The sequence below is a fragment of the Trachypithecus francoisi genome, unplaced genomic scaffold, assembly GCF_009764315.1.
Source record: "Trachypithecus francoisi isolate TF-2019V2 unplaced genomic scaffold, Tfra_2.0 Lachesis_group16, whole genome shotgun sequence".
Lineage (NCBI taxonomy): Eukaryota > Metazoa > Chordata > Mammalia > Primates > Cercopithecidae > Trachypithecus > Trachypithecus francoisi.
Window position 1 is genome coordinate 94,958,585 of NW_022681461.1, and position 16,045 is coordinate 94,974,629.

Below are 16,045 nucleotides of genomic sequence, written 5' to 3' on the forward strand. Positions count from 1 at the left end.
GGCCCTCCCGGGGGACCTGCCGCCCCGTTTCCTGCAGGTCCTGCTGGGCTCTTCCCTGCTGGCGCCGTCTTTCTGTGACTCCCAGTCTTTTGTTTTTCGTTGTTGCAGTGAATGGTCTCCTGTGCCCATCGTTTCCGGTACTGGAGCCTGATCTGCGGGATAAATTCTAGGGTGGACTTGCTGGGTCCCAGGGGATGCACACTTGTAATTTTGAAAGGTGCTGCCGGGCCGAGCATGGTGGCTCACACCTGTAATCCCAGCACTTTGGGAGGCCGAGGTGGGTGGATCACGAGGTCGAGAGATTGAGACCAGCAAGGCCAACATGGTGAAACCCCATCTCTACTAAAAATACAAAAATTAACTGGGTGTAGGGGTGGGCGCCAGTAATCCCAGGTACTCGGGAGGCTGAGGCAGGAGAATCTCATGAACCCGGGAGGTAGAGGTTGCAGTGAGCCAAGATCAGGCCACTGCGCTCCAGTCTAGGCAACAAGAGTGAAACTGTCTCAAAAACAAATAAATAAATAATAAATAAATAAATAAAAATCATGTATCATGTTGTCTCATGATTTTTAACTTTTTATTATGGGACAGTTCAAAAATGTGCAAAAATAGTAAAATCACCCCATGTGCCCAACATTCACGAGGATTATCACTTTTTAGGCAGGGTTTCGCTCTGTTACTTAGGTAGTGGCATGATCTTTGCTCATTGCAACCTCCGCCTCCAGGGCTCAAGCGATTCTCTCACCTCAGCTTCTGAAGTAGCTGAGACTGCAGGCGTGCACCACCACACCTGGCTAACTTTGTATTTTTTTGTAGAGATAGAAATGAGGTTTTGCCATGTTGGCCAGGCTGATCTTGAATTCCTGGGCTCAAGTGGGAGCCTACCTCAGCCTCCCAAAATGCTGGGATTACAGGCCTGAGCCATCATGCCAAGTCATTAACTAGAAGTTGTTTTTTTGTTTGTTTGTTTTTGTTTTTGTTTTTTTGAGAGGGAGTCTCGCTCTGTTGCTCAGGCTGGAGTGCAGTGGCACCATCTTGGCTCACTGCAGCCACCATCTCCCAGGTTCAAGTGATTCTCCTGCCTCAGCCTCCTGAGTACCTGGGATTACAGGAATGCACCATCACACCTGGCTAATTTTTGTATTTTTAGTAGAGATGGGGTTTCACCATGTTGGCCAGGCTGGTCTCTAACCCCCGACCTCAAGTGATCCACCCGCCTCAGCCTCCCAGAATGCTGGGATTCCAGGCCTGAGCCACCGCGCCCGGCCCATTAACTGGAATTTAATGTTTGTTTAGTCTTTTTTTCTTTGAGTAAAACCTACATGCAGTGAAATAAATCTTTGGTGTCCATTAGCTGAATTTTGCTAAATGCCTATCAACTCAAAAAGAGGTGTCTGATTTTAATCTTACCCTTTTGAGTTATACCTTTTGCATTCATTGTTAGCTGTGTATCGAGGTAACTTCTACTTCAGTTTCTCTAGCCTTTGTTAGGAGAGTTTTCCAGAGCTCACCAGAACCCTGGCTCGGATGCATTCAGGCAGAGCCAACCGCTAGGTGCTTGCATGAAACCTCACACTGGAGCCTGGGTGGTGTCCTCTGATCCCATCCTATGTTCCTCTGCTCAGAAAGCACGTAACAAGCTCCAGCCAGACATTGGGGTGTCCAGGGTGCTCACTCTGCTCCCCAGTAGATGGGCACAGGTGCGCGTTGAGCTGTTTGGGGCCTGGGGTGGAGGCATGGATGGGACCTCGGCATCTCATTGTGCTCCCTGGGACCTGTGTATCTTCGTGAGATGCGTGGCCTGTGCTGGGGAGGCCGCCGGCCTGGGGAGGGAGAGGACACCCACTTCCTTGGAGCTGCCATTAGAAAGCCGGTGCTCATCTTCGAGGCAGTGCCTAACATGGCTTGGGCAGAGTGGGGTCCCGGCCACCAGACCCACCTCTGTGCGCCTCTCTGGAGCCTCTGGTTCGTGTGTCTCCGGAGCTATGGTGGGCTTCTCAGGGACTCCTGGATGTGTAAGGGGCACCTGTGGGCCTGAGAAAAGCTGGGAAAGGACTAGAGAAGCTTTGGTCTATGTGGATGTAAACTTGTTCGGCACGGGGCATCAGTATGCATCCTGCCTTGGATGATTTGTTTCTCTTTAAGCAAAAAGTAGCTTTACTGGGGTAGAGGCTTTCTCCATTATTTCTTGTTCTTTCTGATCTTGATCTTCTTGTGATATTTAAGTTGGGCCTCACTTATCACAGCGCAGCAATGCCTGTGGCAGGAGAGGGGAGCTGTGTGCTGAGACGGGCCGGCTTCCTCTCGGCCACTGCGACCTGTCTCGTCCACATTGGTGTCACAGCCCCTCTCCCTTAGGGGCAGGAATGGGTCTTCCCTGAGTGTAGTAAGAGTAAAAAATGAGGGGTGGTTGGCTGAGCACGGTGGCTCATGCCTGTAATCCCAGCACTTTGAGAGGCCAAGGCGGGAGGGTCACAAGGTCAGGAGACCGAGACCACCCTGGCCAACGTGGTGAAACCCGTCCTTACTAAAAATACAAAAATTAGCTGGGCATGGTGGTGGGCACCTGTAGTCCCAGCTACTTGGGAGGCTGAGGCAGGAGAATCCCTTGAACCAGGGAGTTGAAGGTTGTAGTGAGCTGAGATCGCGCCATTGCACTCCAGCCTGGCAACAGAGTAAGACTCTGACTCTGTCTCAAAAAAAAAAAAAGTGAGTGATATCTGAGAGAGAGAATTCTGTATTGTGATCGGTTGATCATCTGGTGTGACATCGTTTTTGCCTCATCAAACTTTTGTGTTTGTCATTTTAACAAAATTTAAATTCTTGCAAAATAACACGGACAGATTCTAAAAACATACTTAAACTTTTATCAACAGTGGCCATCTGTCCCCGCACACTGAAAACGCTTCGGTTCCTTCTGAGCAGCTTTTCTTGCTGTTTCCTAACCCATCCGTTCTAGACACGCTGACTTCCTGTCGCGGGAGATGACGTGTAGCTCCGCGGATGGCCCCAATGCCTCACGCTACGCTCCCAGCTGCGCCGCTCATGGGCAGCCGTTTCGACTTCATGGATGCTATTCACAGCTGAGCTGTGTAGTGTACTACAGTTAAATTCCCTTTCTTAAATTCACTTTCTGTTTTCCTGGAATGAACAGTTGTGTGATTTCTGGCTGCTTGGTGATTTTTCTGTGCCCCCGTTACAGACTCACACCCTGAACCAACGGCTCCATGAACGCTGCTTTGCTCTGGGAAAAGCCCGTCCCGGGACCTCCCATCCTCCTGCCCAGTCGGACCCTCCCCAGGCCTGCTGTCCAGCTGCCATCCCGGGGCCACCCACCCTTCCTTCCCCCGCACAGGGCTCTTGCTGCTGCTTTCTCGGCCGGCGTGTTTTGGTGGAGCAAATCCTCCGTTCGCTTCCTGAAACAGGGTGCCAGGGAGGTGTATGTTTTGAAACCTTAGAAATCTAGAATTGTCTTTATTCTACACTGCCTTTGTCTTTTTGTTGTACTTTTTCTTTCTTTCTTTCTTTTTTTTTTTAAAGACGGAGTCTTGCTCTGTTGCCCAGGCTAGAGTGCAGTGGCCGGATCTCAGCTCACTGCAAGCTCTGCCTCCGGGTTCCCACCATTCTCCTGCCTCAGCCTCCCGAGTAGCTGGGACTACAGGCGCCACCACCGCGCCTGGCTAATTTTCTGTTTTTCAGTAGAGATGGGGTTTCACCGTGTTAGCTAGGATGGTCTCGATCTCCTGACCTCGTGATCTGCCCTCCTCGGCCTCCCAAAGTGGTGGGATTACAGGCGTGAGCCACCACACCTGGCCCTTTTGTTATACTTTCTAGAAGATTTTTCAACTTTATTTTCCAAATCTTCCATTCAATTTTTAATTTCTGTCATATTTTTCATTTCAAGAGTTTTTTTGTGTGTGAATTTTTTTTTTTTTTTGAGACGGGGTCTTGCCCTGTCGCCCAGGCTGGAGTGCAATGGCGTGATCTCAGCTTACTGCACCTCCTGCCTCCGGGGTTCAAACGATTCTCCCGCCTCAGCCTCCTAAGTAGCTAGGATTACAGGCATGCGCCACCACACCCAGCTAATTTTTGTATTTTTAGTAGGGACGGGGTTTCACCATGTTGGCCAGGCTGGTCTCAAACTCCCGACCTCGTGATCCACCCTCCTGGGCCTCCCAAAGTGCTAAGATTACAGGCGTGAGCCACTGCGCCTGGCCCTGAATGTTCTTTTTAAAAAATTATCCTGTTCTTACTTCCTGGATAAAGTAAGATGGGTATTCTTTTGCTCCTGAGTTGTTTCTGACCTGAGTTTCTCTTCTCTGTTTATTTTGGCTTCTGTCTTTCCAATCAGGGACTTTTCTGCCTCCAGCAGTCACTTTATGTGTGAGTGAAGTCCTTATTGAACGCAGGTGTGCAAACCCGCATCGCTGCATCGCACAGAAATAACGTGGAGCCCAAGAGGCAACACAAAGCACACACTGTATAATTTCACTCACCTGAGGCTCAGCCGCCAGCTGCACTGACACTCGAGGATGGAGGCTGGCCAGCCAGTTTTCTCCGCAAAAGGCCAGAGCATAAATATTTCAGCTTTATGGGCCACGTGGTCTCTCTTGCAGCTACTCAATGTGGCCATCTAGTGTTCCAAAAAAAACTTTCTTTACAAAAACCTGCGGCTGGGCTGGAGGGACTTGGCTGTGGTGTTTGGCCCTGCTGGGGTAAAAGGTCTCATTAGTGGTTGCCTGTTAGAGGTTTAGGTTGGGTATCGACTCAGGGAGGCGTAAGGTAATCTGGATTACTGGAAATCTTCTATGTCTTGACTTCGGTGGGAGTTACATGGGTTAACTACAAAACAAAAAGAGCGTGATCCACCTGAAAGCTGCATATGGGCCGTGTGTGCATGGGGTCAGGGTTCACTAATGGGGGACGCTCCCTGCAGGAGGACTGAGCAGGACACTGGCTCTTTCCTTCCTGATTTGGGAGCCCACAGGTCAGGGTCTGTAGGTCTTTTTTTTAGGGCAGCTTCTCAGAAAGAAATCTGCCTATGTCTTGCTATGGTGGCACGAGGTTGGAGGAGGGGGAGGAGTCTGGGGGGGAGGCTCCCGTCTGGAGTGGACACTTTTGGGGGGAGTCTGGGAGTGCTCCCACCTGGAGTGGACACTGTTGGGGAGGAGCCTGGGGGTGTCCCCGCCCGGAGTGGATGCTGTTGGGGAGGAGCCTGGGGGTGTCCCTGTCTGGAGTGGACACTGTTGGGGAGGAGCCTGGGGGTGTCCCCGCCCGGAGTGGACACTGTTGGGGAGGAGCCTGGGGGTGTCCCCGCCCGGAGTGGACACTGTTGGGGAGGAGCCTGGGGGTGTCCCCGCCTGGAGTGGACACTGTTGCAGAGGAGTCTGGGAGTCCTCCCGCCCGGAGTGGACACTGTTCTTGCATTCGCAGCCACACCTGATGTCCCTGGGCTCTTACCTGCTTGCTTCACCTTCTCCAGAGAATCCTCGGTCGTCCGCTGGCCATGGGGAAGGGCCATTTCCAGCCTGTTGGGGTCAGGAAAGTGACTTGGGTTGGCCTCCCCCTCTGCTCATCTCCCCTGCATGTTAGCCTCGTGCTGGCTCTGCGATGAGGACCAGTCCTCTCTGTCTGGTTCTGCACGTCTAAGCCAAGTCTCAGCTTCCCTTAGAGGGCCCCACCAGCCATGACTTTGTCACTTGCTTTAATCAGCCGCAAAAATTTCAGTGACATTTTTTATCTACTCTTAGCTTTTGTCTTTATCCTTGGAGGTTTGTATCTTTTTAAGAGAGCAGAGATAAGCATCTATATTCCACAACGGGACGAAGATAAGCATTTACCTTCAACTTACCTTTCTTTTTTGGAGACAGAGTCTCACTCTGTCACCCAGGCTGGAGTGCAGTGGCATGATCACGGCTCACTGCAACCTCCATTTCCTGGGTCCAAGTGATTCTCGTGCTTCAGCCTCCCGAGTAGCTGGGACTACAGGTGTGCACCAGCATGCCCGTGTAATATTTGTATTTTTAGTAGAAACAGGTTTTCACCGTGTTGGCCAGGCTGGTCTCGAACTCCTGACCTCAAGCAGTCTGCCCTCCTGGGCCTCCCAAAGTGCTGGGATTATAGGTGTGAACCACTGTGCCCAGCCCAACCCACCATTTTTAATGGGAGGTAGGCTTTATTATTTTAATTTTCATAAAGTTGTTACAAAATACTGCAGATACACAAAAAAGCGTGATGTTGCCAGGAATGGCGGTTGGACCTATAGTCCTGGCTGTTCGGGAGAGGAAAGGAGTTTGCTGAGCCTCGTAGTTCTCGGCCAGCCCACACAACATAGCAGGACCCTGTATCTAAAACAAGTAGGCATGACACTGCAAACAGGCATGTCAACTCAAACCCAGGTTATATAGTTGTTTGTTTGTTTGTTTGTTTTTGAGACGGAGTCTCACTCTGTCGCCCGGGCTGGAGTGCAGTGGCCGGATCTCAGCTCGCTGCAAGCTCCGCCTCCCGGGTTTATGCCATTCTCCTGCCTCAGCCTCCCGAGTAGCTGGGACTACAGGTACCCGCCACCTCGCCCGGCTAGGTTTTTTGTATTTTTTAGTAGAGACAGGGTTTCACCATGTTAGCCAGGATGGTCTTGATCTCCTGACATCGTGATCCGCCCGTCTCGGCCTCCCAAAGTGCTGGGATTACAGGCTTGAGCCACCACACCCGGCCTAAGTTCCTTGTTTGGGTTCTCGTTTATGTGGCCTCGTGCAGGAAGGTACATTAGAATCCTGAATGGCAGCGGCCGTGAGCCTGGTCTACACAGGTGAGCAGCCGCTGTTTGATTTAGTATCTGTGGTGATGTGTTAGGCATCTTCATTCTGGCTGTCAAAGAAGGAAATGAAGGTTTTATTTTTAAATAAAATGGGAGAGTTACAGTTCTGCTGTGGCAAGGTAGCACCAGCCTGTCCTGCTGATTAGTGAAAAACTCTGGACAAAATGCAGAAAACAGTCCTTGGAGGACTCTGAAAATAAAGCCAGGAGATTGTGGATAGGAATCAAAGCGTGGAGCCGCCGCACACAAGGGTTCTGCTTCCTGCTTTTTCATTTTCTTCTGTTACTCATGGCCTTGCCTCGATGGTAGCCCAGTTATGGAGCAAAATCTCTGATGGGAATCCTCCAAAAGTACCAGAAGAAGGTCCCCAAGGGCCAGAGAGAGTGTGCAGATCTCAGGGAGGAGAGAGCCGGGGAAGCAGATGCACGGAGTTTGTCTGTGAACCTGTACAAGGCTCAGGACAGACCCAGAGCAGCATAACAAAGACTTTGAAACTGCATTAAGATTCAAACTTCAAGGCCGGGTGCGGTGGCTCACGCCTGTAATCCCAGCACTTTGGGAGGCTGAGGCGGGCAGATCACAAGGTCAAGAGATCCAGACCATCCTGGCCAACATGGTTAAACCCCGTCTACTAAAGATAGAAAAAATTAGCCAGGCATGGTGGCGGGCACCTGTAGTCCCAGCTACTTGGGAGGCTGAGGCAGAAGAATCACTTGAACCCGGGAGGCAGAAGTTGCAGTGAGCCGAGATCATGCTGCTACACTCCAGCCTGGGCAACAGAGCAAGACTCTATCTCAGGGGAAAAAAAAATTCAAACTTCAGGCTGGTGCGCTGGCTCACACCTGTAATCCCAGCACTTTGGGAGGCCGAGGCAGGTGGATCACATGAGGTCAGGAGATCTACACCAGCCTGGTCAACATGGTGAAACCCCGTCTCTACTAAAAATACAAAAATGTGTTGTGGTGAGTGCCTGTAATCCTAGCTACTCGGGAGGCCGAGGCAGGAGAATCATTTCAACCTGGGAGGTGGAGGTTACAGTGAGCTGAGATGGCACCACTGCACTCCAGCCTGGGTGACAGAGTGAAACTCCGTCTCAAAAAACAAAAAAAAGATTCAAACTTCAGCTCAAATCTCAGACTGACTCCTGAGTGGGGCACGTGCAGGGCAGAGCAAAGCATCAGAACCAAGGCTTCGAAAACAGAGATACTGGAATCTACCATCCACAGATACAGACTTGTGGTCTGAACCCAACCAGCTTAATCACCTGCTAAAACAAAAAAGGCAACATTCTCCAGAAAATTATATCCTAAATCCAGCCATTATAAATGATCACAATGGATACAACTGGTCTAAATACAACAACAAGACAGATTGTCAGATTGGATGGAAAGTCCAAGACCCAACCCTATGGTGTCTGCAGGAAAAACCCACTTTAAATATCAATACTTAGATAGAAAACAAAAGGTTGCCTGGCAAAGTGACCCACACCTGTAATCCTAGCACTGTGGGAGGCTCGGGTGGGAGGATCGCTTAAGCACAGGAGTTCGAGACCAATCTGGGCAACACAGTGACCCTGTCTCTACAGAAAATTTAAAATTAGGTTAGTGTGGTGCTGCACAGCTATGCTCCCGGCTACCCAGCAGGCTGAAGTGGGAGGACTGCTTGAGCCTGGGAAGTTGAGGCTGGAGTGAGATGTGCGTGAGCTACTTTACCATAGCTCAGGTGACAGAGGAGCAAGGCACGTCCTCAAAAAAAAAAAAAAAAAGGGCCGGGCGCGGTGGCTCACGCCTGTAATCCCAGCACTTTGGGAGGCGGGCGGATCACGAGGTCAGGAGATCGAGACCTTCCTGGCTAACATGGTGAAACCCCATCTCTACTAAATATACAAAAAAATAAAATCTAGCCGGGTGCGGTGGCGGGCCCCTGTAGTCCCAGCTACTCGGGAGGCTGAGGCAGGAGAATGGTGGGAACCCAGGAGGCAGAGCTTTCAGTGAGCCGAGATTGCGCCACTGCACTCCAGCCTGGGCAACAGAGCAAGACTCTGTCTCAAAAAAAAAAAAAAAAATGGCTGGAAGAAGATATACCATGAAAGCCCCAATTAAAAGAAAACTGGAGTGGCTATATTAGTATCAGACAAAGTCGATGTCAGATGTGATGAAGGAATATTAGCAGGGATAAAAAGGGACAACACGGCCAGTCATGGTGGCTCATGCTTGTAATCCCAGCACTTTGGGAGGCTGAGGCGGGTACATTACTTGAGGTCAGGAGTTCAAGACCAGCCTGGCCAACATGGTGAAACCCCATCTCTACTAAAAATACAAAAATTATCTGGAAATCACTTGAACCCAGGAGGCAGAGGTTGCAGTGAGCCAAGACTGTGCCATGGCACTCTAGCCTGGGCAATGCTGGTATTAGAAGATAAAACAAATCTCAGATCAGTGACCCAAGCTTGTATCGTAAGAAGCTAGGAAAAGAAAAACAAATGAAACCCAAAGCATGCAGATGGAAGAAACTCATAAAGAGTAAGAATCAATGAGACTGGAAATGGAAAAACAGGAGAGAAAATCCATGAAACCAAAAGCTGGCTCTTGGACAATGTCAGTAAAATGAAAAATCCTGTAGCCAGACCAGTGTAGAAAAGAAGAGAAGACACAAACTACAAATATTAGACATGAAAGAGTGCACATGTCTACAGACCCTACAGACATAAAAGGACTAACAAGGAAATCTTTTGAACAACTTTATGCCCATAAAACCAACCACGCAGATTAAATTGACAAATTCCTTGAAAGACACAAACTACCAAAGTTCCCTCAGATGTAGATTATCTGAATAGCCGTATATCTACTAAAGAAATCCAATTAGTAGCTAAAATCCTTCCCATCTGGAAAACTCCGGATCTAGATGACTTCACTGCGGAATACTTCCCGCCATTTAGGACGTTAAGGACAAAATATGCTAATTTCACACAAACTTCTCCGGAAAAGTAGAAGAGGGACGATTTCCCAGTTCAGTTTTTGAGGCGAGCAAGACCCTGACACCTAATCAGAGGAAGACATTAGAAGGCAGGAAGATTTCACACCAGTCACTCATCGTTGGAAACATACATATCCTCAATGAAATATTACAGATTTGAGTCCAGCAGTATATGGAAAAGGATAATACATCATAATCGGTGGGATTTATTCCAGGAATGCAAAGCTGTTTCAACAGTTGAAAATCAGTTGATGTACTTTTCCATATTGACAGACTAAAGAAGAAAAGCCATCTGATTATCTTAATAAATGCAGAAAAAGCATTTGACAAAATTCAGCATCTGTTCATGATAAAAACTCTCAGCAACCAGGAGAAGAGAACTTCCTAAATCAAATAAAGGATATCTGTACTAAAAAATGAAAGCAAACATCTTGCTTGATGGCAAACGACTGAATATTTTCCCTTGAAGACTGGGAACAAGCCAGTGTGTGTGTGTGTGTGTGTGTGTGTGTGTGTGTGTGTGTGTTTGTGTGCGTGTGTGTTTTCCTTTTTTTTTTTTTTTGAGTCAGAGTCTCGCTGTATCACCCAGGCTGGAGTGCAGTGGCGTGATCTCGGCTCACTGCAACCTCTGCCCCCGGCCCCGGGTTCAAACAATTATCCTGCCTCAGCCTCCCGAGTAGCTGGGATTATAGGCGCCTGCCACCATGCCCGGCTAATTTTTTTTTTTTTTTTTTTGAGACGGAGCCTTGCTCTGTCGCCCAGGCTGGAGTGCAGTGGCGCGATCTCGGCTCACTGCAAGCTCCGCCTCCCGGGTTCAGGCCATTCTCCTGCCTCAGCCTCCCGAGTAGCTGGGACTACAGGCGCCCGCCACCATGCCTGGCTAATTTTTTTTGTATTTTTAGTAGAGACGGGGTTTCACCGTGTTAGCCAGGATGGTCTCGATCTCCTGACCTCGTGATTCACCCTCCTCGGCCTCCCAAAGTACTGGGATTACAGGTGTCAGCCACCGCGCCCGGCCAAGTGTGTGTTCTTACCAATCCTGTTCAGCATTGTGTTGGAGGTCCTCACCACAGCAGGAGGGGAAGAGAAAGAAAGAAAAAGCATGCAGATGGGAAAAGAAAAAATAAAACAGTCTCAATTCACAAACATGATTATCTAGATTGGAAATCCCATGGAATCTATAAGACAACTACTAGAACTTAGGAATGAGTTTATCAACATACAAAAATAAACTGTATTTCTCTATATTAGCAATGAACAACTGGAAACTGAAATTTAAAAGTAACAGATTTATTTTTATTATTTATTTATTTATTTATTTAGTTTGAGATGGAGTCTCGCTCTGTCGCCCAGGCTGGAGTGCAGTGGCCGGATCTCAGCTCACTGCAAGCTCCGGCTCCCAGGTTTATGCCATTCTCCTGCCTCAGCCTCCCTCCCGAGTAGCTGGGACTACAGGTGCCCATCACCTCGCCCAGCTAGTTTTTTGTATTTTTTAGTAGAGACGGGGTTTCACTGTGTTAGCCAGGATGGTCTCGATCTCCTGACCTCGTGATCCACCCATCTCGGCCTCCCAAAGTGCTGGGATTACAGGCTTGAGCAACTGCGCCCGGCCACAGATTTATAATAGCATCCAAAACTGGGAACTTGGCAGTTCCCAGGCCACCCACACTTCTGACGAACTGGTTACAAGTTCAGGGATTCCTGTGACCCCCTCAGATTCAATATTCTAGAACAACTCACATTTGTACTACAAAGGATGAAAATTGGCTGGGCGCAGTGGCTCACGCTTGTAATCCCAGTACTTTGGGAGGCTGAGGCAGGCAGATCATGAGGTCAGGAGATCGAGACCATCCTGGCTAACATGGTGAAACCCCGTCTCTACTAAAAATACAAAATAATTAGCCGGGCATGGTGGCAGGTGCCTGTAGTCCCAGGTACTCGGGAGGCTGAGGCAGGAGAATGGCGTGAACCCGGGAGGTGGAGCTTGCAGTGAGCCAAGATCGTGCCACTGCACTCCAGAGCCAGACTCGGTTTAAAAAAAAAAAAAGGATGGGCCGGGCGCAGTGGCTCAAGCCTGTAATCCCAGCACTTTGGGAGGCCGAGACGGGCGGATCATGAGGTCAGGAGATCGAGACCATCCTGGCTAACACGGTGAAACCCCGTCTCTACTAAAAACTACAAAAAACTAGCCGGGCGAGGTGGTGGGCGCCTGTAGTCCCAGCTACTCGGGAGGCTGAGGCAGGAGAATGGCGTGAACCCGGGAGGCGGAGCTTGCAGTGAGCTGAGATCCGGCCACTGCACTCCAGCCTGGGCGGCAGAGCGAGACTCCGTCTCAAAAAAAAAAAAAGGATGAAAATCTGGATCAGTCAAACAGTCAAAAGAAGAGACCCACAGAGTGAGGTGCAACCATGAGGGTCCCGCGTCCCTGAGCTGCGCCATCCTCCGTGCGCCATCCTCCATGCGTTGGCAAGCTACCCAGGTGCCGAGGCAACAGACCGAGGGCACAAGCTTTTCCAGTGTAATAAAGAAAATATATAGAGTAAGAGTAGTTATACTGGAGCCTCAGTGGCAGGTGGGAGTGGTTGGAGCTCCCCATAGTGAGTGCCCAGGTCTGGTGGGGTAGCTGCCTGTGGGCCTCCCCCTTACCCACATTCCGTTGTCAGCCAGTCCTTCGCCGTACATCTCTTGGACAGTCAAAAATGGCCCTGTGCCCCTGGCCGGTGGTCACCGCTGGGTTTGGGACACGGTTCTCAGTGCTCTGTGTGGTGCTGCGGGGCCGCTCTGCGCCCGGGCCAGGGGTTACCGCTGGGTTTGTGCAGCTGGTGCCAAAAGCAGCACCTTGCACAGCCCAGCCTGGGAAGGAGAATGGAGCCGTGTAACTGGGCAGCAGGCAGGGCCTCCTCCAGGGCTTCCAGCAGCCTTTGCAGTCCGTGGGGGGCTCGGCCGGGCCCGCTGAGCGGGGACTGATGAAGCTATTGTTACAGGGCCACACTGCACCTTACAAGACGGTCTCCACCCGCGCGGCTATCCCGTCCACCATCCTCCAGCTTCCAGCTGCGGCTTTTCACGGAGTTTCTGAGAAATATCCAGAAACTCTGGTGAGGGTGGTGCAGGTGAGTCACTTTTTCAGACAACTCTTCTGGCTGCGGTGGGCCATCCTGGGGGGGCCTGGGCACTGGTTTGGGATTTGAGTGGGTTTATTGCCTATTTACTTTCTCAGTTCTGAGCTTTACAACCATGAAGGTGATTTCACAGGAATAGGGAAATTGACTTCATTGGTGGGACTTACCGCTGGTGATGTGGGATTCTGAGTGGGTTTGGGAAGAACTAAGGTTATATTTTAAAAATTTGTAGGCCAGGCATGGTGGCTCATGCCTGTAATCCCAGCACTTTGGGAGGCTGAGGTGGGCAGATCATGAGGTCAGGAGATCAAGACCATCCTGGCTAACACCGTGAAACCCCGTCTCTACTAAAAACACAAAAGATTAGCCGGGCGTGGTGGTGGGCGCCTGTAGTCCCAGCTACTGGGGAGGCTGAGGCAGGAGAATGGCATGAACCCGGGAGGTGGAGGTTGCAGTGAGCCCAGAGAGATGGCTCCACTGCACTCCAGCCTGGGCAACAGAGCGAGACTCCATCTAGAAAAAAAAAAAAAGTCATGTATATCTTACAATAAAAATGAATATTCACAACCTCAAAGAGGTCTTAAGATCCTTCACTACCCCCTAAAGAGATTTTTACATTTTTGTTAAACTTCTCACTTTGGAGTAACTTTTAGTTTTATAGAAAACTTGCAAAAACAATGCAGTCTCCCTACGCCCCTCACCCCATTCCCCGTGATGTGAACGCCTTATGTGACCGCAGTGAGGTGTCAAGACTGTGGGGTTTTTCACCCTGAGAGGGTTTGGTCTGTGCGGTCTGCTGGGTTTGGAGCACGGTTCTCAGTGCTCTGTGTGGTGCTGCGGGCCGCCCTGCGCCCGGGCCGGGGATCACCGCTGGGTTTGGGGCACGGTTCTCAGTGCTCTGTGTGGTGCTGTGGGCCGCCCTGCACCCGGGCCGGGGGTCACCGCTGGGTTTGGGGCACCGTTCTCAGTGCTCTGTGTGGTGCTGCGGGCCGCCCTGCACCCGGGCCAGAGGTCACTGCGCAGCTGGCGTCTTGTTGCAGATCATCATGCTGCGGCTGCAGAGAGTGACCTTCCTGGCTCTGCACAACTACCTTGGCCTGACCACAGAGCTCTTCAACCCTGTAAGTGGAAACCAGCTCACAAGCCCCATGTTGCTCCGGGCAGCTGGCGTCGGAACAGTTGTTAGCTGGCACAGCAGGTGCTCAGTGCCTGATGGGGCAGTGCCAGTTACAGCTGTGGTCATCCTGGTTGCTCGTCGTTAGGACTTCGGGGGTGATGCTTGGGCTGTGTGTATTTTCCTACCTTAAAGCACTTGCCAGTTGATTTGGAGGCTTGATTCTCCTGGGGCCTTGTGTTCCAAAATCTCTGATCCATTGAGACTTGGGAAAGGTGGAATTCCTTCTCCGATGCTGGAGTTGTCCCTCTGGAGGCCCGCATGGCTGTGAGCGGCTGCCTGGTGCCTCTGCAGCTCCGGTTCAGGAGTCTGTGATGAGTCTTCCTTTGGTCACCTGTGTTCTGTAGGACATTGGCAGCAGACACATGCTCATTCCCTTTCTGGCCCTGCAGGCTGCATACCGAGCCAACGGCCCTGTCCAGGAGAGGCTGCCCCTCCCCGTGCCCGTCCTCCCATGGGGTCCCTACAGCCATGTCCAGTGGAGGCTGCGCCTCTCCGTACCCATTCCGTGGGGTCCCTACCGCCCTGTCCAGGAGAGGCTGCCCCTCCCCGTGCCCGTCCTCCCATGGGGTCCCTACAGCCATGTCCAGTGGAGGCTGCGCCTGTCCGTACCCATTCCGTGGGGTCCCTACCGCCCTGTCCAGGAGAGGCTGCCCCTCCCCGTGCCCGTCCTCCCATGGGGTCCCTACAGCCATGTCCAGTGGAGGCTGTGCCTCTCCGTACCCATTCCGTGGGGTCCCTACGGCCGTGTCAGTGGAGGCTGCCCCTCCCCATTCCCATCCCATGGGGTCCCTACGGCCAGCACTCCGTGTGTTGCCCTTGACTGCTCCTCCTGCCTGAACCTTGCGGGGCGGACCTGACCCTGAGCTGTGACCTGTTTGGAAGGCACAGCGTATTGTCAAGGGCACGAGGCTGTGAACCCCGGCTCTCCCTCCTCCTGTCAGTGTGACCCTGGGAGGCACTTGGCCGGGATATGGGACGGTCCCCACCTAGCTGAGCTCTCGTGGGAACTGAGTGAGACCAGAGTTTCATGCCCTGCTCCATCCCCACTGCCCGAAACAGTACCCTAACGTGCGGAGGACTATCTTCAGTCATGGGCAGGTAGAGCTCAGTTAGTAAATGGCCCAGCGTGCATTAGTTTTTAATCTGCGCATTTCAGTTGGAAATTCTAATTCTGATGACATTTTAGGGCTTGTCATCTTCAGTTGTTGACATCAAGGGAATATCTTTTGGTTTTCTTTTTTTTTTTTTTTTTTTTGAGACGGAGTCTTGCTCTGTCGCCCAGGCTGGAGTGCAGTGGCCGGATCTCAGCTCACTGCAAGCTCCGCCTCCCGCGTTTATGCCATTCTCCTGCCTCAGCCTCCCGAGTAGCTGGGACTACAGGCGCCCGCCACCTCACCCAGCTAGATTTTTGTGTTTTTTAGTAGAGATGGGGTTTCACTGTGTTAGCCAGGATGGTCTCGATCTCCTGACCTCGTGATCCACCCATCTCGGCCTCCCAAAGTGCTGGGATTACAGGCTTGAGCCATCTTTTTGTTTTCTACATTATTTTTTGTTTTAATGAAGAGTATTAAGGTTCTGACAATTTGTGGCATTATGTTGACTTGATGAAGTGTTTGAGGCAGGGCCTAGGGTAAAAGCAGGCTTGGTTGCCTTAAACAGACCAGTCCTTTTTGTGAATAACTGGATTGCCCATCGCCTGAAATGCAGCATAAACTTTGCCTTGAGAGGCCCACACCTGTCACGCCTTTGAGGGGCCAACACCTGTCAGCAGGTGTGGGGTGTTCCTGGGGTGGCTCTGAACTTCCTTCTTGTGTCCCAGGAGAGCCAGGCCATCCCTCTCGTGTCTGTAGCCAGCGTGGCTGCCAGGAAGGCCAAGAAACAGGTGTTCTGTGGTGAAGAAGAGCGGCTTAAAAAGCCACCGCGGCTCCAGGAGTCCTGTGACTCAGGTACTGT

The 16,045-nt window shown here is 51.1% G+C and overlaps 1 protein-coding gene across 11 annotated transcripts in view; it reads left to right on the forward strand.

Annotated features, from left to right (window-relative positions):
• The window catches only part of PNPLA7 (patatin like phospholipase domain containing 7), an 80,384-nt gene that overhangs the window by 9,587 nt on the left and 54,752 nt on the right, over nt 1–16,045 (forward strand). For all 11 annotated transcript variants that reach the window (XM_033238362.1, XM_033238364.1, XM_033238371.1 and 8 more), the window contains 3 exons: nt 12,778–12,906; nt 13,956–14,036; nt 15,912–16,038. In XM_033238362.1, coding sequence (XP_033094253.1) covers nt 12,778–12,906; nt 13,956–14,036; nt 15,912–16,038 — 337 coding nt within the window. The remainder of the gene's footprint in view (nt 1–12,777; nt 12,907–13,955; nt 14,037–15,911; nt 16,039–16,045) is intronic.